This window comes from Nanorana parkeri, unplaced genomic scaffold (assembly GCF_000935625.1).
Source record: "Nanorana parkeri isolate BGI_ZX_2015 unplaced genomic scaffold, ASM93562v1 scaffold207, whole genome shotgun sequence".
Taxonomy (NCBI): domain Eukaryota; kingdom Metazoa; phylum Chordata; class Amphibia; order Anura; family Dicroglossidae; genus Nanorana; species Nanorana parkeri.
Window position 1 is genome coordinate 1,697,769 of NW_017306475.1, and position 27,193 is coordinate 1,724,961.

Here is a 27,193-nt window from a genome sequence, read left to right on the forward strand (position 1 = left end):
CCCCCCCCCCATCTTGCAGATCAAGGGGATTCCCTTCCTGGATGATATGATTAAGAATAATACTGTTGAGTACACAGATGTTTCTTCGTACAGTTGACAACATTTGTCACTACTATTCAAATCAAACATTTAATAACCTTGGGTGCAAATGTACAACTTTCTTCTATCTCACCAGTGGAGCAAGCTTGTGTCTGAAATGGCTTCATAGAAGGTGCACAGGTCAAGGGTGTTGGTATCCTAACACAAGACATTGCTTCCCGGAATGTACTGGAACTGTGCTGTTACGCTTCTTGGGAGTGGGGCCTGGGTTTTCTTTCATGTTAATTGTATGCTTGTTTATATTTAACCTTTTTTAATGGATTGGTTCAGAAAAAAGGTGTTGGTTAAAATGTTTTACAGGAATTTGTTCTAAGAAGCATGAGATGCCATTGCGGACCTATCTTTCTGAGAATTCTAGCTGTCATACTGATCCAGGGGCTTCCATACTTTGTCATTGACTTGGAATAGATATGCAGCCTGTCAAGTCAAAGGAAGTTAGAAAAGTTGATTTGCTTATTTGTTCTGATGCAGTGACTCATAGAAGTAAAGGCAGTGGGTCAGCATAACAGTCTGGGGACTAGAATGTTTATAAACATGTTAGCAGTGTTGACACACATTCTCTTAATGTTTTCACTTAGCCCTTGCCTTAGCACAATAACACAATAAATTTGCTGAATGCAGTTGTTTCACTCATACTTGGAGTTCACGTCTATAGCTTTAATTAGCCCCTTACCTTTTCTTTCTTGGTGCTGGCCACTCCATAGCTGTGTGTAAATTTTTTTTTTAAGCGTTGGATAGAGTGGGGAAGGGTTGGGCCCTTTCGCAACTTTTATTACTGGTTTTGTCCCCACTGGAGACTCTCCCCTCTATTTTGTCTTAGTCATGGGGACAGAAATTGAGGGAAAATCAAAAAAATTGAGTTGTCGTAAGAATAGTTAAGGGAAAATCCTTGAATGGGGACACCTATTCCAAGAGCTCTGGAAAATAAGAATTCCATGCATTTTGGAGAGATTTTCTTGCATCCTGTTGCTGCTCCAGGGCAGCTGGTTTCTTGATTTGGGTATGGAAGAGTTACCCTTATCTGAACTGTAAAAAAAAATTGTTAAACGCCTAAATAGTTTGTGTATCATAGTATTGGAAGTGAGGTCTACCTTCTAATGCATATCTCCTGCATGTGTTTTACATAGGAGGTACAAGGCTTCCAAAACATTTGTTTTCCCACATTGGATACTTTTCTGTTCTTAATGTGTTAACTCTTTTTTTTTTTTTTCCTCGTTAAGGAAAACCCTTCTGCAACCCTAGAGGATCTGGAAAAACCCGGTGTTGATGAGGAGCCTCAGCATGTTTTGCTTAGATATGAGGATGCATATCAGTACCAAAATATATTTGGACCTCTTGTAAAACTTGAGGCTGATTATGACAAAAAGCTAAAGGAGTCCCAGGTAAGTAGTTTGAAAGAGTATTTCAAAGTTTGCAGTCAAATTTAACAAAACTCCACTATATTTGTGTTCCCACTCGCATACCTAAAATAATGTAAAAAATGATTTCTTGCCTTCTGGGCAGACTGCCAGCTATTAACTATTTGAAAGTGACGGGGAAACAGTGGGGGCAGACTGTCCTCATTAACATGAGAACAATAACCCTTACGATAGTGATCAGATCTGGTTTACAGATGATATCTGCCAGCACCATACAGACAGGGTTAATTATGGTAAACCTTAACTTAGCAGCCCCCTTTACCACATAGCAGCAAAAATTTAGTTTTTTTGCCTAAAAAGGGCACTTAAGGCAACATTTTATGTCATTCATCCCAAGGGGGCTTTCCAGTAGGCTGCTTAAACCATGTTATCTAATTTATCCTTTGCCAATAGAACAGGTTTCTCATGAATGCATGTCAACTAACACAATGTAAATATCACTTCCTCCGTTTGCTCTTGGGTACTTAGATGCAAGTCAAGAAAACGGAAAATTGTATACTTGCCTATCGGTAATTTTCCTTTCCTGATGTCAGTACATGGCAGCATATAATGGGTATGGCTCCGCCCCCAGCCCAATCACAGTACCAGTTATACTATAAATTAAAGCCCGCCTCCCAAGGCCACCATTCTCGTAACAAGTACTCAATGCGAAAGCCATGGGAGGGTCCTGTATGCTGCCATGTACTGGCATCAGGAAAGGAAAATTACCGATAGGTAAGTATACAATTTTCCGTTTTTCCTGATACCGTACATGGCAGCATACAATGGGATATAGTGATCACACAAACAGGGAGGGTAATTCTGAGATAATAAATTATTTGTACCACATTCAGAACCAACTTCCCCATGGATCTTACTCCTGGATATACCCTGTAATGGAACAGGAACATATTGCAGGTCACTGCCTTCCAGAATAACTCTGGAGGTACATCACTTAATTCAATCCGTAGGGATGACAGTCTGCGGAATAGCGAACCCAGAGATTGATCTGTGGCTCCATATGCTTGACCAGGCACAATGCATGTGATCTAGTGCACACAGAGTGCCACTTACCAAAACCACCAGAAAGATGAACAGATCGACCTGAATAACCTCCATGCTCTTCCCCAGCATAGCAGAAGCTGAAATAAAAACTTTATCCTGGAACACTGGCAACATGGATGTACTATTTAGAGGGAAGGATCTTCCGACCTTCGGAAGATGCTGTGAGAGAGAGAGATTTAGGACTCCCTTGCCTGTGAAATAGTTGCAAGAAGGTGGTTGCAGCCCAATACTAACAGCTGAAATAGACTTGCCGCTTTCAGTCACAACTAAGAATCTCATATTTGGAATCATCCAGAACCAAAGCCACAGGGAACGTTTTCTCTTGTCTGAAGAACCCTGTTGAAAGACTTAGCGGCCAATAAGTCCAATGTCACCAGTTGAATTGATTCTGGCAACTTGAGACACCAAGGAGTTGTCCTGTCAACTTGGGATGCCAAGGGGAGGATAGAGGTATAGTCTGCCTCAGCAAGCACTAGACCACTTTGGCTTTCCCCCTTGGCGATCGCTTCGAATTTGATCTGAGCATAACTTAGGATGGTTTCATGGACTGCCAAAGTAAGAGCATGCTGAACTATCAGCAGAATGTCGCTGTAATAGCTTGAATGCTTGTTCACTCAAGAAGGATGTGACTAGATGTAATATTTGGAAAATGACCTAGGATTGTAGCAAGGCCAAAGGGCAAGTAACAAACCAAAATATAAGTGGAACTTTAGAATGGTGAGCAAGACATTCGATGAAGTACAGGTGTGGAGGAATGTGAATACAATATCATAAAGTACAACACCACTGTGGAAGGCTTCAGACCTCCATCCTTCTCCTGTTTATTCACTGCTGCCCCTGCAGGGTAAACCTGGCACAGCATCCTGCCAGGTGATTGTAGGCCAAGTACTGCTGAAAGGTTGTACAATTCTTGTGCTGCAATCCACTAGCTGGATGCAGGATGCTGCATGTTTAGCAGCTGTATCACAGCTTGAAGTGGACCTTTCATCCCAAATTGAGCAGCTTACTCTGTCTTTGGGGAGCAGTACTGGTGGAGTTATAATCCAGAAGTTCATGCATTTGCACTGTGAGGAGCAGTGATGGCAAAGGGCTGGAGAGATTTACAATCCATTAACCCCTGCATATGCACTCTGAGGAACAGTCCAGTCAATAGGGCTAATAAACGTACAATTCATCATGCCCATGCATTGCGCGCTCTTTTTTATTTTATCTTCATACATACCTGACCCTCACCTTATAGAATGTAGCTGGTCTCTTGGGGAATGAGGTTAGGTAATTGACACATGATCCAACCTTACAAAACACAGATGAAACTGAGGATAATGATGTGATTAACAGCACCTGTCAGAACCTGCTAGACACTAACAGCCATGCTGAAAACCTGGAAGCCACATACTCATGTGCTCAGAGTTATAGCACCACAAGCTCTCGTCACTAACACAATGCTGTATACATAGGACCATGAAAAGATTACTGAATTACAGGCAGGATAGGCCTGCAAGAAGCAACAATACCATAAGTTACATTTAAACATTAATAATGCTTGGGGAACCACAGGCGACAGCAAAATACTCACATGAAAGGCACCCAAAGGGTTAAGGCTCAAGATTGAAGCTGGCAGAGTTAGCAAACACATTTCTGTAAGATCTAGTTAAGCTTTAGCAGCAGAGCACATGGCAGCAGCCTGCACTCAGCAAGCACCTGCAGGGTAAAGCACCACAAGCAAGCTAATGGATGTTTTAGGCAAATACCTGCAAGATTCAGCTAAGGCATAGCGGCTCCACAGAATCACATACTTCCCTGTAATGCACCTGTGAGGTTTAAGCATACATGGAAAACTGAATGGCTCTACAGACATAACAGATATTCAGAAAGATTCAGCCAGAGCAGGGCAGCACTGCAAGGCCACAGGAAACGGTAGCACATGTGTTTCTAAAACTCATTGAAAGAAAATGGAGTGGATCCTACTTGTCAGCTTGTCCATGCATGTGATCATCCAAGTACAACCATAGTTTGTGATGATGCAGCTGAGTCACGGTTCTTCTCTGAAGTCACAAGGCCAGGAGGCTAAGCTAGTGTTCAACCCGCCGCCATGATGGAGGAAGCATCCGAACATGAAGAGACCATTTCCTGCACCCCAACTCCAAGGCTATGGGAGAGGCTTCCCTTTATAAGACTGCATTTAGCCACCTGAACAAAGGGAACTTCGCAACAGGAGAGGCTGAACCTGTGCGGCAGGCCAGAGGAAACCAGCAAGGTGAGGGCAAAAACTCCAACCTATTCTTAGTATAACCTGCTTGAGCAGTGAGGACAGAAAAAAGGGGCCTTGGGAGGCGGGCTTTAATTTATAGTATAACTGGTCCTGTGATTGGGTGTGGCCTTGGGGGCGGAGCCATACCCATTGTATGCTGCCATGTACGGTATCGGGAAAAGTCAATACTGTATATAATTTTGTACTCTCTGTGCAGTTTAGGCAAGCACTAACTGTGTCGTATTATGTCTGAAGTGTTGAAAACACTTTCAAACACTTTTTGAAATTTGGTGTGCATAATATGAATGTACAAGATTGGCTAAAATTGGATGGGCAAATTTTAGGTTATTGCCTTACTGTGAGGAAATTTTAACCTGTTCTTAAATCCTCAGACGCAAGATAACATTACAGTCCGATGGGACCTTGGCCTTAACAAGAAAAGAATTGCATATTTCACTTTGCCAAAAACGGATTCTGGTAATTGTTTGAATTTATATTTTCTTGGGTGGGTATTGTGTGAGATTGTGAAGTCATGCAAAAGATTGATTAGGTAAAATAAAGAAACTTATATCCAAGCAGAATGTGTTAATTTACATTATTTTTACAGCATGATTTCAAGGATCTATAGCTTGTATTTAATATTTCTTTTGTATTGCCATAGACATTTGCTGTTGCCCATTAACATCACTTCAGCATTTGCTGAAAATGCAGGGCATATGTTGCCTTTGGTGCACAAATGGCAGAAAATGTACACTTTTTAAGGCTGAACTAGGCTGACTTTCTGATAGTTCTAATGCTTAGTTGGCCGTTAAGTGTGGCTGAGGCCTCCCTAATATCAGTAGATCTCTCCATGGCCACTTTAGACTTCCTATTTGCTTTGATACTGGGGCATTTTGCCTGCAATGGTTTTAAGTGCAATCTGACACTATCCCCTGCATTGTCTGGCTCTAAACATCCTGAACCCCTAGCTTAGGTTGGCTCTGTGGCCCTTGTCACTGTCTGATTCAGAGTCGCAGCAGTCTACCCCTGTTGACTCTCCGTCACTGTCCTCACCTGCAGCTGACTCAGATTTATAGGGGTTGTTTGACACCTTGCATTTGCAGTGCGTACTACCCTGCACCTGGAGGATCAACCTGTGGTTCTGGTCCTTGTGTATTTTAGAGCTTCTACAGCTGCAAAACCTTTCCAATACATCCACTATTTGGATCTTTCCTCTCTTGAGAACTGGAAACACTCTTGAGCCCTGCCTTTCAGTGTCGAAACCCTTTCCCTTTTGAGAAAGAGTTTAAAAGGCCGATGGTCATTTCCCACCATAGCTGACGCACCAGTGACCCACCTTGCGGCTGGATGGCATGCTCACCTTTTAGGGATTTCACTGACAGACCATTGAACTTGTTTTTAAAATCCTAGTTTGCATTAACTGGCGTGGTTTTGACAGTAACTGTAACCTACTCCAACAGTTTCTGAATGGGTAGATTTCCTGAGCTAACCCCTCCATCGGGATAGGCCTTTGTTTCGTGGAACAGTTAGAGCAAATTGTTGTTCTTTAGCTGTGATGACTTGTTTCAAGCATTTCAACTTGTGTCCTGCATGAGACCTATGTCTTTGCAAATGTGCAGGGACCTCTGGATGTGTACTTGGGACACTGACAAAGCATCCAAGAAACAGCTAATCAGGTTACCCTTTGACGGACATCCTCTTTGGACCTGCTCTTGACTCCTTCATTAGTGATACCATGGGTGGCTGGAGTGCGCTCCTTCCTAACAATAATTGGAAAACGGAAGCGCCACTACCTGGCGCAATAAATGTAGTGAGGTCTGGAGAGAGGGATATGTGATGTACTCACCTAGGTGGGTAAATTATTCGCTTTTTAGGACGGCCGTGCGATGAAATGAAACCGTTGCCGGAGGCGGTCCCTCTTAGGATGGGTGATGTGGTGGTCCAACCAGATAGAGCAGAGGTAAACACAAAAAAAGCAAGGTGAGATGAGGTGGGTGAGCAAGAAAAGGAGGAGATTCTGTAACTCACCGCGAGGAAAGTGAAGGCTGGCTCTCAACGACGGTGATTGGCTCCTGTAATGTCTGGGTACAGGGCTGTGGGATGATCCTCTGAGTGTGTGCTGGAGTGGCTGTCTTGCTGGATAGCTGCAGGCTCCGACGTTGGGGAGAGACACGGTGCTGGAGGGTGGGTAGCGCGGCTGCCGGGGTGTTCCGACGTCCCTTGGTGTTGTCACCTGCCTGCTCGAAGGGAGGGTCTGGAGGGGAGGCGGATGCACGCTGGGGCCTCCTAACGGTCCGGCGTGTATGTGTCCAGAGGCTGTCGGCTTCCGATGCCGTTGTTGTGATGTGGAGGGGGCGGAGCCCCAAAAACGAGGGATGTTTCCCTTCTGTGCCTTCTTTTTCAAGCTAAGTGTCAGAGCTGCCCGTTCAGCTCTGACACTTCGGCTTGAAAAAGGCACAGCCTTCGAAACGCGTCACCAGCACGAACCCAGGACCCACTGAGTGTTCCAAACACTCCATCTCCTCACTGAGCCTACATCCCTCGTTTTTGGGGCTCCGCCCCCTCTACGTCACAACAACGGCATCGGAAGCCGACAGCCTCTGGACACATACACGCCGGACCGTTAGGAGGCCCCAGCGTGCATCCGCCTCCCCTCCAGACCCTCCCTTCGAGCAGGCAGGTGACAACACCAAGGGACGTCGGAACACCCCGGCAGCCGCGCTACCCACCCTCCAGCACCGCGTCTCTCCCCAACGTCGGAGCCTGCAGCTATCCAGCAAGACAGCCACTCCAGCACACATTCAGAGGATCATCCCACAGCCCTGTACCCAGGCATTACAGGAGCCCATCACCGTCGTTGAGAGCCAGCCTTCACTTTCCTCGCGGTGAGTTACAGAATCTCCTCCTTTTCTTGCTCACCCACCTCATCTCACCTTGCTTTATTTGTGTTTACCTCTGCTCTATCTGGTTGGACCACCACATCACCCATCCTAAGAGGTACCGCCTCCCGCAACTGTTTCATTTCATCGCACGGCCGTCCTAAAAGCGAACGATCTACCCACCTAGGTGAGTACATCACATATCCCTCTCTCCAGACCTCACCACATTTATTGCGCCAGGTAGTGGCGCTTCCGTTCTCCAATTTTTGTTTCCTTTAGTACACCTGTTGGACACCACGGTCCGAACACCACGGAAGCTGCACACTCACAGAGCAATAAAGACGCTTCTATTTTTCTACAAAAATAAACCCCCTACTCACACCCCCTCGCCCCCCTCCTCCAAACTCTCTACACAAAAAAATCCCCCACGCTCCAGTCACAAACCGGGTACCCACCAAATACCACCACTCAACCCACCTTTGCTGAGCGCCACACATGGGGTAAATCTCTTTGAACTTTCCATGTCCTTCCTAACAATGCAGCAGGTCTGTGGAGGAGGATGCGGAATCCCACCCTGCCCCTTCATCTGCTTCAGTAATCGGTGCACATAGGCATTTTGAATCTACTTTAAAATCCAAGATCAGACAACTCCTGTGGTAGGCCTTCTGCATGAAGGTGCATTCCAAGTGGTGAGCTGTTTATACATCTGGATGCGCCTTGAGTGGTTTGCCTTAACATTTGGGTGCTCTGGTTTACCCTCTGTAACTCTCAGACAAAGCCCTTGTCTTGAGTTATCTTCGGCTGCCCATCACCCCCTTTTTTTTTTTGTGGTGGCGCTTAACTTAGCGGTGTCTTTCAAACCTTGGTACCTTAAGTAGACCTTGTCCTAGGTAGTGTTACCCTACAGGGACTAGCTGGACTTAAGCTCCAACCCTTGCTTAAGAAGCCTACTCCCTGTGGTGCATTGATCCCTTCCCTATCCATCAGGAAAATTCTCCCTCCTTCGCCCTTTTCAGGGCTTGTATGGTGCAAAGCACATCCCTCTAAATCTAGGTTTCCCTTCACATAACTCTGTCCTTTTCAGCCTCCTCTTCTATGGGTGAAACATCCAGATGGGCTCTTTGGACCAGGAGTTTCCTGTTTTTTTTGGGGTGACTGTGGTGTTTTATGCCCCCTGGCCTGAAGGGACGCTGTTTGTCGGTGCTCATATCTGGGACTTTAATTTGGTTCCTCAGAACAGGACAGTTCCTGCTTTGTCCGGGTATCCTGTCACTCCGCGTTCTGACCTGGTCTGCGTTTGACATAGCTTATGAGTTGCTGGGCATTTAGCGCTATGAAGTTTTGTCAGTTTTTCCTGAGACGGGTCACATGGCCTGATTCGTCTCATGTTCTAGCATCCCAGGCACCAGTCTGGGTTACCGTATAGCTTCATCCCTGCCTACCCTTGTAAGTTTTTTTTTTTTGTTTGTTTTTTCTCCTTTTTTTTTTGGTGTGAGGGCTCATGTTTCGTTTACTTCTCACTGAAAGATTGTTTGCCTTGATTGGGCCTTTTGAGATTTATTTTTCTGTGACTTGTCCCAGTAATTTGTTTACCATACCAGATTGTTTAGTCCTCCTCCTTTTTTTTTTTTTTTCCATTCTTTTTTTAGGTTGTGTCCCTCCTTTTTCGGTGGCGCTGTTGTTCCCAAAGTAGTTTGCTGGCTCAGGCTTCAGTGTTCCATAATTAGTTTCCATTCCCTTGGCGGAGGCATTTTTGCCCTTTTCTGGAGCATCTGTTAGTCTGTCTTGCTAGGGTTCTCGTCATGTGGTTTAAATTTGGTACCTTCAGGTACCGTTGTGTTCCACATAGTTCCCAATACCTTGGTTCTGTCAGTAGCTATTGCCCACCCCTTAGTTGGACCTATTTTGGATGTCCTGACTTTTTTTCTGAATTCCTGTGCCCATCAATGAATGGAGAAAATAGAATTTTTATACATACCGTAAAATCTTTCTTTGAGTCCACCCTTTTGTGTTTTGCTTTCTTGCAAAGTTGAGGCATGCTGGGTAGAGGAGGGTTTACATGGTGGCTGGCTTATAATTTCAGTTTGGCAGTGTCACAACCTCCTATAGGCAGTAGTATGACCCGAATGTTTCTGAATTTTTGTGTCCGTCAATGGACGGATTTTACGGCAAGTACAACACTTATTTTATCAGTACAAAAGTACAGCTTGAGCCTGGAAGCACTGTAAATTAGCCTTGACTTATGCCTTAACTCTACTTCCAAGTAGACTTTGTATCTCTTATTGGTGGACTCCGATTGGACAACTTTTGGACAACTTGCCTTTCACTAAAGGTGCATACCTGATTTTAAACGATGGTGTGCCAAAACGGTATTTTTCTTGGTGAAATTTATTGTAAAGAGGCAGCAAATGTTACATATTATGGGGAACACCTAATTTGAGTTGATTGCATGTATTCTTTGTAGTGTTCATAATGTCTTAATCTGTTTTCTTTCAGACATGCGTTTAATGCAAGGGGATGAAATATGTTTGCGTTACAAAGGTGACCTTGCACCTTTGTGGAAAGGGATTGGACATGTAATTAAGGTCCCTGACAGTATCCTTTCACTATGTTTAGATTTCCTGTTAATATCAAAACATTGTATATGCACTTTGACTGGTACTTTGCTTGTGCGTTCGGACGCCCTTCATTAATCATTAGCTTTGCTGCACACCGCACAAAGTACCACGCATTGTAGTAACACACTTGTTACCACAACACAAAGGTGTGAAACCAGCCTGTGAGTAAATAGGCTTTTCATTGAAGTTAGTGGAGTCCAGCTGTGGGACTGCATGTCTGCAGCCTGTCACCTTGACTGTCTTTCAATTGAAATGGGGTCCTATGCATGTATGTGCTGGTAATGTAATGCAGAATTTGGAAGATATTTGTAGTGAGGCTGTGTGATTCCGGGGAAGCCACACAAAGAAGCACTCTGTATCTGGGTTATAGTAAGTTTTATATATTACAATAATTAGGGATTGGGACTGTAAAAAGGCGAGGTATAGTTGTAAAGGCACTTTAAGCTTTCGTAACACAAATAAGCTTTAAATATATAACCTCCAATAGGTAGAAATTGTATCTCTCCAATGTATAGACAGGGACTTTCCCAGACAAATCTCCAAAATGTAATTTGCCTCCGGAATTCTGTGCATGCATTTTTAATTGGACAGCAGCAGCAAGCTGCACTTGCCTTACCTGATCATGGCTTTTGCTATGATTTTCAAGGAATTTTGTACATTTTTCTAAAGCATATCATCTTCAGGACTGAAAGCTCCTGGCATTGGTAATGGGTAATTGACAGCTGTCAGTTTTCTCTCATCACAAAGTGCACTTTTACGACACTAAAATGTATTTTAAACCATAGTAAAAGATAAGCAAAGTTCTACAGGGTCACCGCTGAAGTATTCTTGTGACCTGCACGGGATTATTATCAATTTAAGTCTGGCCTAGTGTTCTGTTTTTTGCTGCTTGGAAGGTGAGCTCTAGTTAGTAATGGTAGTTTAGTGTTTTGTAGGGCTGCAACCAAGTAATCAATGATAATTGATAATGAGATTTGTCAACTAGTCTCAATGATTAGTTGGTGTGGATTCCCTAGTTCTCTACTCTGAGCTGGGAGCCGGTGCTTCATTGACTCTATCCCCTCCAATCCCCAGGGATTGGAGGAGACACAGACCCCTGCAGCTGGTGGTCAGTGATGAGGAGAGCTCCTCCCATCCACCAACTCGCTGCTCCTCCCTGCTGTGGTATGTGTGTGTATCAGTGTTGGCAGAGGGGATGCAGACCACTGCAGCCAGCACCAATTTCAACAGAAACAGAGAACAGAAGTGGAAAGGTGACACTAGGGGTCTGTCACCTTAAAGAGAACCTGTCGCCTCCAATGTAATATATAGGTTGTTTGTGAACCCCCAATGTGATACAATTGTATTAAATAAATAAAAAGTTGAGGTAAAATAAAACTAAAAAAATACCCAAAACATTTGTTTAAAAGTCCCCCACGAACACACTAACAAACACAATTTGGGTGCACCTACATATGAAAAGGACTATTGCGCTATGCATGACGGGTAATATTCATGGCTGACTCTAAACTGGACAATTTTTTTTTTTTAAATCTATATTTTATGTCCAATTTTGGTGTCCTATTTAAAATAAAAATTTGGTTAGTTTATTTTACTGGCTTGGAGTTTTTCAATCCATATTTTAAATCCCTGAAACTAATTAAAATGTCTATTAAAATAGAATTATTTTAAAAAGGTGGGAATGAAGTAATTTCCGGTTTCTGCCTGACTAATTCTGTTGTGGGAGGTGTTGCGGTGCCAATTTCAGTAGCACCCCAAACACGCCTCCCGCCTGCAGTGCGATTGCCCGCAACGTGCGGTACCGCAATGCCGTGCAATTGCAAAAAAAAATGTGCATGCAGTTTTATTCTCAAGTAAATTTTGTAACCCTCTATTTGTGTATTTAAAAAAAAGATGGTAATTTTTTTTTCTTTTAATCCGATTTTAATTGAAAAACAATTCATCCAATGAATAGATTTTGAAAATATTCGTTAGTTGCAGCCCTAGTGTTTTGAACTGAGAAGTCTCAGAAGGAGCTTACATTCTGGTGCAATGGAAGAATGATAATCTGCACTTCAGAAACAATATGCAGAACCATTTTAGCAGGAAAACTCTTAACTGTGTCGGGTATCTTTTTGGCTTTAAGCTCCACTCCTGTATGAAGCCCATTTTGTGTTCCTACGGGAGGTTCCACAAAGCCCAGCAGCTACAGCACCTCTGCTAGGGTCTCCTGTTGTCAATCCTCTCCCCCCCACCTCCCACTCAGTCTCCTCTTCTCTCCCAGCACCTCTATTCAGTTCCCTGGCCTTCAGTCATACCTCTTTCCCCACCTCCTGCAGCTAATCTTTTGCCTCTTATTTCAACCACCTGTATTTGGTCTCAGTATTTGGTCTCACTATTCTCCCCACTTGCATTCTCTTTTCTCCCGTCACCTGTACCTAGTCTCTTGCAGTCATTCCTCTCCTGTCACTGAAAATCTTGTTCTCCTCTCGTCATCCTGTTGCTCCCCCTGCATGAGTAATGATGGTGCGCATCTGCTGCCCAAGACAAGTGTGGTCACTTGCAATTAAATATTCCTCTTCTTGTTACCAATGTGTTGGGGCTGTGCTAGGGCAGGATCCAGACCACCTAGAAAGACAGAACACAGCGCTACATGCACTTTGTCCCTGTGGGGGCATGAGTAAGACGACTACTTTAATGTCAATGCAAGAGGCTTTGTTAAATTACTTAACACAATTGTATAGATTATGGTGATGAAATTGCCATTGAATTGAGAAGCAGCGTTGGAGCACCAGTGGAAGTAACTCACAATTTTCAAGTGGATTTTGTATGGAAGTCGACATCTTTTGACAGGTTTGTGATTTCTGTGACGCCTATAACTGAAGCACATGTTCATGCTGCTTGTGTATTTTCCATCTGGATCTAGAGCTCAAGTGGTTTGCCCATTTTTTTTTTCCCCACTGGAATTTTCAACACATCTAGGCACCTGCACTTAGCTGATTAGAGTTCACATCAGTATTGAAAATTAGATGGTGTTCTTTTGTTTTTTGTGTTATGGTTCTAAAAATTTTAAAAATGGTTTGTGAATGGTAAATCTGTTGTAATATTTGGTTTTTAATTAGACCTTAAATTAAGGGAATTGTATTTCAACATTGGCCCCAACATGCAGGGGTGCATCAGTCAGGGTTTGCATACTGTACATTTACTTGTATTCAAATTGCATCAAACTGTGTAGTTCATGTTCTATCATTGTTATGATTTATACACTTTCATGTTGATTAATTTAATCATGAAGCTTGGCACTTCAGTTGTGGTGAAACTTCAAACCCATCATGCCTCTGTCCTCAGGAGTCATGTCTGTGGCTGTCAGTCATGCAGTGCCTCATGGGATTTTTAGTTTCACCACAGCTAGAGTTCGAAGGTTGCCTACCCCTGTCCGTCTTTATTTGCTCAAAAAAAATTCAACCATCATGGCTTTTTGTTCCTTGGGTAAAACTGGAGTTTGTCTTTAATTAGAAACTTGGATTAAGGAAGCAGGTTCGGCACATGAAGACTTGTTTTTTAAATTCATTATGCTTGTTGAAAAAAACTGTTCAATAATTTTATGTCTTAAATAGAATGCAGAGTGCATTAAAGACCTTTGCCGTAGACGAAACTTCAGTTTCTGGGTACATATACCATAAGCTTCTTGGCCATGAGGTGGAAGATGTAATTATCAAATGCCAGCTTCCCAAGAGATTTACAGCACAAGGACTCCCAGATCTCAACCACTCACAGGTAAACTAAATTGCTATTTTTTTTTCTGCATCTGTAGTTATGAGCATGCAAACAGAAGTCCAGCAGTCATGTGCATTGATAGCTACCATTCTTCTTACTCTAGAAACACTGCACCCTCTTTCTCCTCCCCTCATTGTTTATTTGGTTCATTCCTCCTGGCGTATGTTTTATTAAAATCAGTTCAAAGGCCAACCCCAGGCACAGTCTGTTGTAAAGATTTGTAGTCCCTTTTTAGAGCTTTGCCTCTCTAATACTTACAGGCAATTGCTGACGTCAGTGAGGCTGATATAACCTAAAACTGTTTTTGGTGTTGGCTGCTATCCCTGCTTTGCCATTCACATAGCACAGTGTGCTTTAAAGCCCACATCTAGGCACAATAAACTAGTAAGTAAGTTGCACAATAAATAAGTTGCACTCCCTCTTGCCTCTAAAGCCAGCTCCCTTTAATGTACACTTTCGTCTACACTAGGGATGCATGGATACCGGTTTTTCGCCATCTGAGTACCGATATTTATCTTTCAGTACTCGCCGGAGTACTGGTACTTCCGCTAGCATGGAGCTGGCTTCCCGGCCAATCGGGAAGCTGGGCGGCGTGCTAACATCTGAGCAGGCAGATGAAACATGAGCGGTATTTCCACCTTATTTAAGCAAGCATGTTTGCAGGAATAGAAGAAAATGTATATTGAGGCAGCTGGCTTTAGAGAAAATAAAATATGAAGATCATTTAAAACCAGCAAGAATATTGTGCCCCAAAGTTGGCCATTACGTAGTACTATTGTCTAAAAAAATTAAAAAAATCTTAGTCCACTGCCAAGAACATGTACATTTCATTAATATAAAAAGGACAGAAAATTTAACTGTTTGAAGATAAAAAAAATCAATATTAAAGGAAATCTGTCCTGAGAAAATATATTGCTTACCTGTTATGTTGATCGTAAGTCTCCATGGTCTGCATTTTTTTGCACAGCGCCCTGATCTCTGCTTAGCTTTCCTGTTGGCCAGCGCCTGGTGGGGATTTCCAGCGAATCTGCCTTAGGACTCCTGCTCAGATCATGGCCCACAGCTGCCCTCTTTCCCTCCTTCAGGCGCTTCATTACTCTCTCGGCACCCCTCACTCCTCCTGTCTGCCCCCATGTCTGATTTTTGTGGGGGAAGTTTTGGAGGCCTCTGAATGCAAGTGCTGCAAAAGGCTCCACCCCTTTGCTTCTCCACCTAGGTTGGTTTTGGTCTGTCTTGGCAGATAATCTGTTCCCTGAGGTGGATAAAGAGGTGAGGAAAGATTGTTCTTCTGAATCTGATGACTCTGCCCATGAGGAGGCAGGTTCTGCCACTCTCTCTCCTAAGCTCAAGGATACCACCGTTATGCTTATTGCTGCAGTGTGTACATGCTTAGCACGGCAACCACTGGCATCAACTCTGCCTAAGGTCAGGTCCTTAAGTCATATAAGTCCTACCTGTAGAGTCACTCATAAGAGGGCATGTTGTACACTGAGGAGGGTTAACACCCTTTCAGGATTAGGCCAGTAAAACGTATGCTCAGCAGTACCCTATAGAGGAGGGATACCTGGAAAAAAAGGCCGGTCCCTGTTGAGGACCCTGCTATAGCCTGCTATGTCTTAACAAAACTGTCCCTGTCCTTGTTAAGCATGTCCTCGTTCAACGACTTTGAGGAACTCGCTAAGGCTTTCTTTGGCCTCATGGCCCCAGCTATGTGTGTTTGCCAGACCTTGGCTGTCTGGAGCAAATATGGTTCGAGACCCTGGGTCTATTCTACAACCCCAATTCCGAAAGTTGGGACGCTGTGTAAAATCTAAATGAAAACAGAATGCAATGGTTTATAAATCTCCTAAATCCATATTTTATTCACAATACAACATTGAAAACGTATCAAATATTTAAACTGATAAAATGGTACCATTTTAAGAAAACGTAAGGCAATTTTGTAAAATAAGGCAGATACATGTCTCAAAGTTGGGACAGGGCCATGTTTACCACCGTTTACCATCACCTTTTCTTTTAACACTCTGTAAATGCCTGTGAACTGTGGAGACGATTTGCTGCAGTTTTGGGAAATGAATGTTAACCCATTCTTGACTGATATAGGATTCTAACTGCTCAACAGTTTTGGGTCTGTCGTATTTTTGGTTTTTCGAGATGTACCAAAGATATATTTGGGGTCTAAGGATTTGGCATTGAAGGTGGGTTCTACCTCTGTCTCCCTGAAACTCAAGGACACCGTCTTTCTCCTTGTCAACACTGCACTTAACTCTAGCTGTGCCCTCATCCACTCAGCCCAAGGTTACCAGCATTGGTTCAATCAAATGGCCTAAACTTGCTAAAGACCTTTCATGTGCCCTCTTTATCAGCATGTTTCCTGCACCCAATTGGTGCAGGAAACATGCTGATAAAGAGGGCACATGAAAGGTCTTTAGCAACACCCTGAAAAATGATTTGTTCCCCTCAAGCAGTTTGCCCAGCAAAATCCTATTGTGAAGGAATACCTTACCTTGGGCGGTCCCCATTGTGGATCCTGCCATTTTTTGCTTCAATACAACTAACAATCCCAGTTGAGGATGCCAAAATGTTTTGCCAAAAAATTAAAAATGTGAGGGCAATCCCCTGTTTTTTTTCTTTTTTTTTTTATCAGTTGGAAATGCCTAAGATTAGTAATCAGACTCTTCATGACTCTTCATATATTAAATATTAGTAAATATATAAAAATAATAATAGTAAATATTAGTCTTGTTGGCTTATTCAAGAGAAAAAAATATTCTTGAATAAAAGAGCTTGTATTCTTGGTGATAGATAAACTTAGACCTTTTTTGTTTTTTCTTTCTTGTAGATGTTTTAGTCTTGCTTCCATTGGTGCTGTATCATTTGGTTTCAAGCTCGGTTAAAGCAAACATTTAATGTTTTATCATAGGGCATTGGTCTACCATTCTTATTTTAACATAAAATGTTTGTGCTTACTTTCAGGTTTATGCAGTAAAGACTGTTCTGCAACGCCCACTAAGTCTTATTCAAGGTCCTCCTGGTACTGGAAAAACCGTAACATCTGCTACAATTGTCTACCATCTTGCTAGACAGGGAAATGGGTGAGTAACCCAGCGGGGGAATGCAGAGTCACCGCACTCTCTCCTCCCTGCTTGTGCTGCAGTGGTCTGTGTCCCCGCTGCCTCTGTTGATACAGGTGAGGATTGAAAGGGACACAGAACGCTGCAGCCAGCAGGAGCAGAGTGGCGGCGGGGGAATTCAACTAATTGAAAATCAACTAATTGATTATCGTTTACAACAATTCTCATTGATTTGTTGGTTTTTTTTGATCGATTAGTAGTTTCAGCTCTAAACTGAGATGCATTTGGGTGGTCAGATTGCTCCTACAACCACCCACCCAGTTTGTTTGCTCTCACAGGCATTTATCTAGAAGCTATTAAGCCCAGGCAGTCCCAGATTTGATAACTGCATTAGCGCATGTAATATTAATATTATTAGATTTCTATGTATTTTTGCTAGGATAAATTTACTTTGCTGTCTAAATTTTAAGTCCAATCTATATTGGGATAGATCTATATAAGTTATACGATGGTGTTTTTTAAAATTTAATTCCCTTTTAATCTTTATCAATAAAACTAGTTTACATTTTTTTTTATTCAGGTAATTTTGAAATATTGCATGTCAAATTTCATAATTACTACTTGCAGCCAGAAGGAGGAACTAAACTGCCTCCTGTTTTAGCAGGCTGAATTTGACTGTATAGCTGTGATTAGCAGCATGCTCCTAGATTACACCCAAAGCTTAAAAAGTCAGCAGAATAGCATGTGGTCTCTCTTCACATACAAGATGTATTTTCCAATCTGGCAGTGCTTGCTTGAGGTCTCACAACATCATAATCCAGAAAGGACTTCAATAAAAATTACATAGAGGGGGCTTCTGTTCCATGATAGGTTGGGAAGCCTCAGAAGACATGCAAGAAAGAACAGCGCCTTCTCATGAAATACGGTTTTATTTGTCGATAAACTGAATAAGGCATTAAGAACAAACATCCAGAATTGGTCGGCACCATGTTGAACTGAGGAAGACTGTTTATCCCTAGAAATGCGTCAGCAAGGCTTTTTTATTTTGTTGCTCGTATTCTGGATGCCTGACAGTTCAACATGGTGATGACCACAGTCCACTATTCTGGATGTTCTGAATGCCTATGATACAGACTTAGTGAGTATAATTTTATTCAGTTTTTTGTATGGATGAATAAAACAGTAATTCGTGACGAGAATTTGCTGATCTTTTTGTTTTTCTTGCATCTCTGCACATACAGTTTACATTGCATATTTGCTTTGACTGGACAGATAGAAGGGATAGAATGCTCTGAAAAAGAACATTTGATGCAAAGTATATGAAACATTAGTTTAAAGACTTGTGAACAGAAAAATGCAGTAACCGTTTGCAATTCTAGTTCATTAATGCTAGCTGCCTCTAGCAGGAAAAAATGGTTTACTGCACCCAGTTGCAAAGAGCAAAGAATGTTAATATTTTATTGATACAAGGTAGCACAAAGAGTGCTACCTTGTATCAATAAAATATTAACATTCTTTTGAGATTGCTAAGGTTTAACATGGCTATATATTTATTACATTCATTAGTGGTTTGTAGTTTTTACAGCATTACCAGTCAGTCCTACTCCTAGATAATACAATTAAAACCTGTAATTTTTAATGTTTCTAGCTGTGGACAACATACTAGTCTTTCAACAGTTTTCTATGATGGCTGGCATGTAATCAGGTATTCAGTGCATGTACTATACCTTGTTCTAAAGCGTATAACTGTTGTACAAAATTGCTTATTATTTGGGGCTCAATTTTTTATGCAACTGTTTTAAGGCCCCTTTCTCTGGGATAAAGGTGGTAGGTTGCAATTGTTAGTATTCGTATCAATGAGTTGTATTTTTACATCTCAGGCCACAGAACCGATGGATTATGAGACTACCTTCAGGTGATTGGACACTGGCAAATAGAGGTGCACTGAAATTTAAATTTCAAAACCAAAATAAAAAAAGTCAGGCTGAAACCGAATATCATTTTTTTTAATTTTTAAAACTTTATTTACTTTTAAATATTTTTATTTTTTTCACTTTACTGTCGGGGGCTCTGGGAAATATTAGGGGTCTAAACAGAGGCCTGATATTTAACTTTCAAAATAGAAAAAGAGAGAAAACAGAGTCCTCTATCTCTTTTTCTGCAGCCCCTGTTATAAATGAACAGGAACTCTATACAGGAACTCTATACTGAGTGTTCCTGTTCATTCATAACTTGTGGATATAGTATGTTTACCATGTACACAATTGTGAAAGAACAGGAAGTGATGTAGATAGCAGCCCCTGTTATAAATGAACAGGAATCCTCTATACTGAGCTTGTTCATTCATAACATGAGGCCATTGTGTGTTTTTTACTATAACCACAATAATGAATGAACAAGAGGTGATGTAGATCACTTCCCATTCATTCATAATTGAGGATATAGTAACAATACTTTGTCCTCAATTTAGAAACACTCATCGTTCACAGTGTTTGTACCTCGCTCTCCTTTCTGACAGCTGTCACAGGAGGCTGAGCGAGCGATGCGGGAGGAGAGCTCAGCCTCCTGTGACGGCGCTTGTTGTCTCCGCCCACACACTGCTCTCCGGATCCGTGAGAGGAGGCTGAGCGGTGTAGGAGGCGCCGGCCGCTCACATCGCTCTCCTCCCGCAGCGCACGGCTGCCTGTGACAGTTTCACAGGAGAGAGAGAATGGATGCACTGCTGTATCAGCCAGAAAATAGCACTTTTGGCCCATATGTTTCGGCAGCCGATATATCGGTGCATCCCTACTGGCAAATCAAAACTCTTAAGAGCAGCCCTGTTTAACCCTTCCCAATTCCAGCCTGCCTGTTTTTTTGCTAGTGTACTTAGGCGATGGATGCCTTTCTCTCTGCCCTAAGAGAAGCACAGCCTTTTCTGCTCTTCTACCAAGCTTCTCCCTAAGCTGCTCACAGTCACTGGTGCCTCTCGGCAACTATCCGGATCAGCTTTCTACTTGGCTGAGCCTTGGTAAACCATACACAGACCCCACCAGAAGGAAGATGCTGTACCGGCCTATAATGTGCTCAGGGCACTGGTTCCTCCATGGGGCTCCCAGCTTGGCACTTGTGTGCAATTGCTGCAAGATTCTATACAGGTCCAGGGCTGAGTTCCATCTTGGTGCAGCCCTGTCCCTTAAGACAGTCTTCTGGTGTTATACCCACCAGGACGGGTACATGTCTCCTTTAAATTACTGCAACTTCCCTCTGGTCACAGCCGCACTAAGGTACAGGTAAGCCAGGGCCCAGTCTCTGTAGGATGATCAGTGCAGCAGCTCCTATCCCAGCGGGGGTTAACAACGGCCGGAATTTTCCCCCTTTTTTTCAAATTTAGCACCAGTTTGGGCTCCTATTGGCGTCCTGAGGGCCACTTCAGTACCTGCACAGCCTCCCCCTGGGATCCTGTACTGTGCATGTGTCCACTGTTTTTTTTCCTTCTGGCATTTGCTAAGCTGACCTCCCACTGCTACTCTTGTTTCTTCGACTGCAAAGCATCACAGGGAGAAAAAAAATCCCTGCACCACTACACTGGGTTAGTATTTCTACCTTCTATGTCTGGGCACAAGGGTCTTCACCAAAATGCTGACCCCTGTTTTGGCTCTGCTTTAGTCTTGGGGGATCCCTATAGTGATGCTTGGATGACTTGGTTGTCCCTTCAACGCAGGACAGGGTTGTCCCTCACAGGGTCACCTGACCAGGATTGTCTTGACAATGCCATGGCTGTAGCTTACATTACCTATCAGGCACCAGAAGTTGCAAAACTCAAATATCATGCACAATCCAGGCATGAAATATTGTCAGGCAGACATCCCTAAAGGTCCCTTCACTCAGAAGTGTTTTGGGCCCTTTGTCGCAGATGAGGAAACACTAGACATAGGCCTCCTTGCGTCTTAGTTCAGTAACAAACTGGACAAGTTTATCACCAGGATCACAGATCCGGACCCCAGGTTTTGTCAGTGGATGCTTTGGTGACTCTGTGGGATCCGTTCAGGTTGCTCTGCGCCTTTCCCTCCTAAAAACCTCTTGCTTCACCTTCTTTGCAGAATGGAGACTGAGGGCACTCCAGTGATCTTCATTGCACCCAATTGGCCCAGTAAACTGTGATACATGGACATAGTCCAAACCTGGCAGACTCTCCATCGAAACTTTTAGATTGTCCAGACCTCCTGTCCCAAAGATTGGCATTTCATTCTGCTTCTCAGTTGCTGGTGTTTGTTTGAAGCCCTGATGAACAGCAGCCTTTCTGTGATTACTATGCTCCTGAAAGCTAGGAAGTAAACCTCCTGTAAAGTCTACATTCACAGTTGGAATGGTTATTTTGCTTGGTGATGAGCAAGGAAGTTCTATCCCAAAAAATACTGAATGGACCACATCTTATCTTTTTTCTTCAGTCTGGCATTGACCAGCATTAAACCATAAGTGCTAAAGGGTTTCTTTATTGCTTTGGGAATTATTTTCCAGAGAACGCTTGCATCTCTCTAGTGAATTCCCTTTTTGCACACACATTGTCACCCCAGTCTGACCATCCCCTTTGTTTTTCTGTGATCCCTTCTTATAGTGCTAGCTACAAAGCTGAGGCAGGCTGGGAGTGGTAGGGATCATACAGGACTGTCCTTGCAGCTTTGATTTTGCCAAATCACTTTGGCTGCATTAAAGGCGGTGGGTTTTAACTACTTCAGGACTACTGTACCTCCTGGTCCTGAAGTAGTTGTACCAAGATCATGGCTGCTTTACTAGGCTGAGGTCGGGGAGACATCTGGGGTATAAAACACCCCAGATGTCTCCATAAAGAGACCTGTCACCTCAAAATGCTATCACATAGGGGATTGTTAGCCTGTGTGATAGCAATAACGTTAAGTGCTATATAAAAATTATAATGGAAACCAAATGATAAAGCAAAAAATAATAAATAAAAATGAAGAAAAAAAAATTAAAACTAACCCCCTCTGCCATCTGCCTTTTTTTTTTTTTTTGTTTCAAATTAGTTTTATTGAGGTTTTACAGATGTACAACTTGGATACAGTAAGGAGTTAAACAAAAACCGATGACCCACAATCGGGTCAACGTGCATTTCCATTCAAACAGTGCCGTAACAGTGAAGATCCTGGTATGGAAGGGTCGAGTTGGAAACCAGGAGACAGGTTAGAAAGAAGGGGGGCAGTTGAATAGGTCAGTAAGGAAGAAATGCCAGTAAGAGTCACATCTAACCAAGGATTTCGGGGAGCATCAACAACGTTATATTTGGGTTATTCGGGTAATTCCTGGGGTGTCGTCGAAACATCAAGAGGCATGGGTTCACCAGGTTTCTTGTAGTGCGTAGCGTAGTAGCACAGGGAGTATGACCTGTGGGTAATTGGTGCCCTTTTGCTATTTGTCCGAGTGGTTGTGGTTCCAGGTAGTCGAGGTGATTCTGGTTTGTGGTTGCGCGGGAGGGGGGAGAAGGTAGATAAGTGGGGGGAGTAAACGACAATTGCACCACGCGTTTTGTATCTCCCTGAATGTCGGTGAGATATATATATATATAATTTTATTTTATTTTTCATATTTATGAACTAAAGGGAAAGGAAACATGAATATATAGGCCTCACAGGCCATGCATAATACAGTAGAAAAAGACCCATCAGGAGACGTATATTGGAAAAAAAGCATAATGGGTAAACCAGCAGTTGAAATCATCCATTTCCTGCCAAGGTCTGTCCCTGTACTCCTACCTAAACCCTCAAAGCATTTTATACGTTTAAATCGGAGGAAATAACACAAAAACATAACAAACCGTAGGAGGCCAGCCACAAAACCAAGTGGACATCTCCAAGCACGTATAACGAAGAGCAAAGAACATAAAAGAACGCACACCACTAGACAGGCCAAAGAGTAGGGAAAGAAAACACACCAGACAAAGTACAGGTGAAACTCGAATAATTCGAATATTGTGCAAAAGTTCATTTATTTAACTAATGCAACTTAAAAGGTGAAACTAATATATGAGATAGACTCATTACATGCAAAGCAAGATAGTTCAAGCCGTGATTTGTCATAATTGTGATGATTATGGCTTACAGCTCATGAAAACCCCAAATCCACAATCTTAGAAAATTAGAATATTACATGCAATCAATAAAACAAGGATTGTACATAGAACAATATCGGACCTCTGAAAAGTATAAGCATGCATATGTACTCAGTACTTGGTTTGGGCCCCTTTTGCAGCAATTACTGCCTCAATGCGGCGTGGCATGGAAGCTATCAGCCTGTGGCACTGCTGAGGTGTTATGGAAGACCAGGATGCTTCAATAGCGGCCTTCAGCTCTTCTGCATTGTTCGGTCTCATGTCTCTCATCTTTCTCTTGGCAATGCCCCATAGATTCTCTATGGGGTTCAGGTCAGGCGAGTTTGCTGGCCAATCAAGCACAGTAATCCCACGGTCATTGAACCAGGTTTTGGTGCTTTTGGCAGTGTGGGCAGGTGCCAAGTCCTGCTGGAAAATGAAGTCAGCATCCCCATAGAGCTCGTCTGCGGAAGGAAGCATGAAGTGCTCCAAAATCTCCTGGTAGACGGCTGTGTTGACCCTGGACTTAATGAAGCACAGTGGACCAACACCAGCAGATGACATGGCTCCCCAAATCAACACAGACTGTGGAAACTTCACACTGGACTTCAAGCATCTTGCAGTGTGTTCCTCTCCATTCTTCCTCCATACTCTGGGTCCTTGGTTTCCAAATGAGAAATCAGAAAAGAGGACTTTGGACCACTGAGCAACAGACCAGGTCTGTTTTTCTTTAGCCCAGATAAGACTCTTCTGACGTTGTTTGTTGTTCAGGAGTGGCTTGACAAGAGGAATATGACATTTGAAGCCCATGTCCAGGATCCGTCTGTGTGTGGTGGCTCTTGATGCACTCAGTCCACTCCTTGTGAAAAGTCCCCAACACTTTTGAATGGCCTTTTCCTGACAATCCTCTCCAGGCTTCGGTCATCCCTGCTGCTTGTGCACCTTTTTCTTCCACACTTTTCCCTTCCACATAACTTTCTATTAATGTGCTTTGATACAGCACTTTGGGAACATCCAACTTCTTTTAGAATTACCTTTTGAGGCTTTCCCTCATGGAGGGTGTCAATGATGGTTTTCTGCACAACTGTCAGGTCAGCAGTCTTTCCCATGATTGTGATTCCTACTGAACCAGACTGAGAGACCATTTAAAGGCTCAGGAACCCTTTGCAGGTGTTATGGCTTAATTAGCTGAGTGGGACACTTTGAGCCTAGAATATTGCACCTTTTCACAATATTCTCATTTTCTGAGATTGTGGATTTGGGGTTTTCATGAGCTGTAAGCCATAACCATCACAATTATGGCAAATCACGGCTTGAACTATCTTGCTTTGCATGTAATGAGTCTATCTCATATATTAGTTTCACCTTTTTAAGTTGCATTAGTGAAATAAGTTAACTTTTGCACGATATTCTAATTATTCGAGTTTCACCTGTATCCCTATCCTCCTGGGTGCCCCGGACCCACCGGTTCAAGACCCATATAGCGTCCCAGGCTCTGATCAGAAAAAAAATCAAGTAGTCTGCGTTTACATCAGAGACTCAATCCTGAGAGAACTGAGGGGAATCTCTGTACTTGGACCAAACGGCCCAAGTAGCTACAAATTTGTTTTGAGACCCACGCAGCAAGAAGTCGGGTCTTCCATCAGTTTGATCTCCTCCACAGAAGGTGGCCGGGTCTGCTTCCACAAAGCAGGTATTACAGAAAATTGTTATCCTACTTACCGTAATTTTCTTTTCCTGGCTTATCCTCATGTCAGCATACTGATGGGTCAGCTCCGCCCCTCTGACCCCACAGGACCACCTTCCAAAGTGAATAAAGGCCCGACCCCCCCCTTAGATACCTGTTCCCTGACAAGACGAGCGACAGGCCCGCAATTAAGGCTGATTGTAGGAAGTCTACAATCTCCGGAATACCTGCTGTCATTGGAGTGAAGCCTTTGGTAGTTGCGAACATTAGAAATTTGTTCCATATTCTCGAGTAAGGCGCGTGAGTCGCAGGTCCCCTAGAGCGAAGCATGGTATCAATTACTCTCAATGAAAGACGTGCGGGATTCGGGTGTGGAAGCAAAGAGGAGAGAACATATTAGCAGCCATTCACACTGAACCCTGTAAGCCACACCTTAGGGGAGGAACTGCAAACAAGGAACTTCGTGGCCTGGAGCGAGGACAAAAAGAGAACAGGTATCTAAGGGGGGGTCGGGCCTTTAGTCACTTTGGAAGGTGGTCCTGTGGGGTCAGAGGGGCGGAGCTGACCCATCAGTCTGCTGACATGAGGGTGAGCCAGGAAACACGCCCTTGCTGCATTTAGGAGATGAATCGGCAAGGAACGCTTATATTGCTTCCAAGAAATCGGGGTCAGGTGAAGAAGGAAAAACCGAGGGGGGTCAAAGATGACATGAATCCCTGCAATCTCCTGAATCAAGGCTGCAATCTGAGACAAAAAAGTTTAGATTTTTGGGCAATCCCCAAAAATGTGCAAAATGGAACCCACCTCTCCTCACAATGCCAGCACAACGTAGGCACAGAAGGATACACAAAATGAAGGACTGTGGAGACTCTATACCACCTGGTTAAGTTTTATACACCTGCCTCCTGATATGAGAGCAATAATTCTAGTGCCATAATTCACTGTGAACAAACGAGCAGTAAAAGCTTTTAAAGTGCTGCCTATGGGGAATTTTGCACCATTGCACAGGCGCACACATTTTTAATGCAGGACATGTTTGGTATTTACTCGATGTAACCCCATGTTTTATATTTTACAAAAGGGCATTAAATAGTTTGTGTGCACTAAAATTAATTTAATTTTTTTTTTCCCACCTAAAAATATTGATTTGATAAACATTTGTGCAAATATAGTGCGACGCACAAAAAATGCAGCTGCCTTTTTTTTTTTTATTCTTCAAGGTCTCTGGTTTCAGAAAATATATTTTTGTTTAGCAGTTTAAAGTAATTTTCTATCCAAGATTTCAGGTTTTATCATGTGTGTGTGCTGAAGGTCTCTGTTAATCCTTAATTTTTATATTGCATAACACAACAATCATGGTCCCTTAAGTTACAAAAAGGCCAAAACATTTGACATGTCTGATCAACTCAAAGTTAAAGGTTGAAGTAAACCTTCTCTAGGGCTGTAAACCAAGCTTATGATGGGGAAGAAAAATGCATAAATATTTTAAGTGAGGTAATCCAGATGACGAGGGAGCATGAAGCCGGCTGGCGAGTCTTTACATGCTTCCTGGCTAATCAGGAAGCCAGGTAGCGAGTCATTACACGCCGCCTGGCTTCCTGAATGGGACTTTAGGTATCTGCGAGTACCGGAAAAAAAATCGATACTTGGTACCGAAATACCGGTATCGGTGCTTCCCTAGACATTATCATTGGCAAATAGGGAGGTGAGAGTGCGCAGAAGCATAAGATACTTTAAAGTAAAGGTTTTGATTTGCATACAACTTTGGACTTTGTTGTGATTTTGTCATGTGAGTTTTTTCGTTACCTGAAGCGCAAGCATCTGTTTGAGCATTTCATTTTTTTTTTTTTTCCAAACATTTTACTTGGTGTTAACTGCCCAGGTTTATTTACAGTTTTCTTTTTGAAAATGTATAATTATAAACCTTTTTTTTACTTTTTCCTTTACTATACAGCACAATACAATATTATGTGCCATAACTTAAGGTCTCTGTTAATCCTTAATTTTTATATTGCATAACACAACAATGTGCCAATTTGGATTTTAATAAGCGTCCTTTTCATTTTCTTATTCCAGTCCTGTCTTGGTGTGTGCACCAAGCAACATTGCTGTGGATCAGCTGACGGAGAAGATACACCAGACTGGCCTCAAAGTTGTTCGCCTTTGTGCAAAAAGTCGTGAAGCAATTGATTCTCCGGTTTCTTTCTTGGCATTGCATAACCAGATTCGTAACATGGAAAGGTATTCAGTACTATCGCCTCGTTCAGTATATTTTACTTAAA

The 27,193-nt window shown here is 42.9% G+C and overlaps 1 protein-coding gene across 1 annotated transcript in view; it reads left to right on the forward strand.

Annotated features, from left to right (window-relative positions):
* UPF1 (UPF1, RNA helicase and ATPase) overlaps nt 1-27,193 on the forward strand; it is an 87,047-nt gene that overhangs the window by 37,519 nt on the left and 22,335 nt on the right. Inside the window, exons 6-12 of the mRNA XM_018555667.1 lie at nt 1,320-1,481; nt 5,205-5,289; nt 10,188-10,286; nt 13,033-13,141; nt 13,906-14,065; nt 17,042-17,160; nt 26,988-27,152. Coding sequence (XP_018411169.1) covers nt 1,320-1,481; nt 5,205-5,289; nt 10,188-10,286; nt 13,033-13,141; nt 13,906-14,065; nt 17,042-17,160; nt 26,988-27,152 — 899 coding nt within the window. The remainder of the gene's footprint in view (nt 1-1,319; nt 1,482-5,204; nt 5,290-10,187; nt 10,287-13,032; nt 13,142-13,905; nt 14,066-17,041; nt 17,161-26,987; nt 27,153-27,193) is intronic.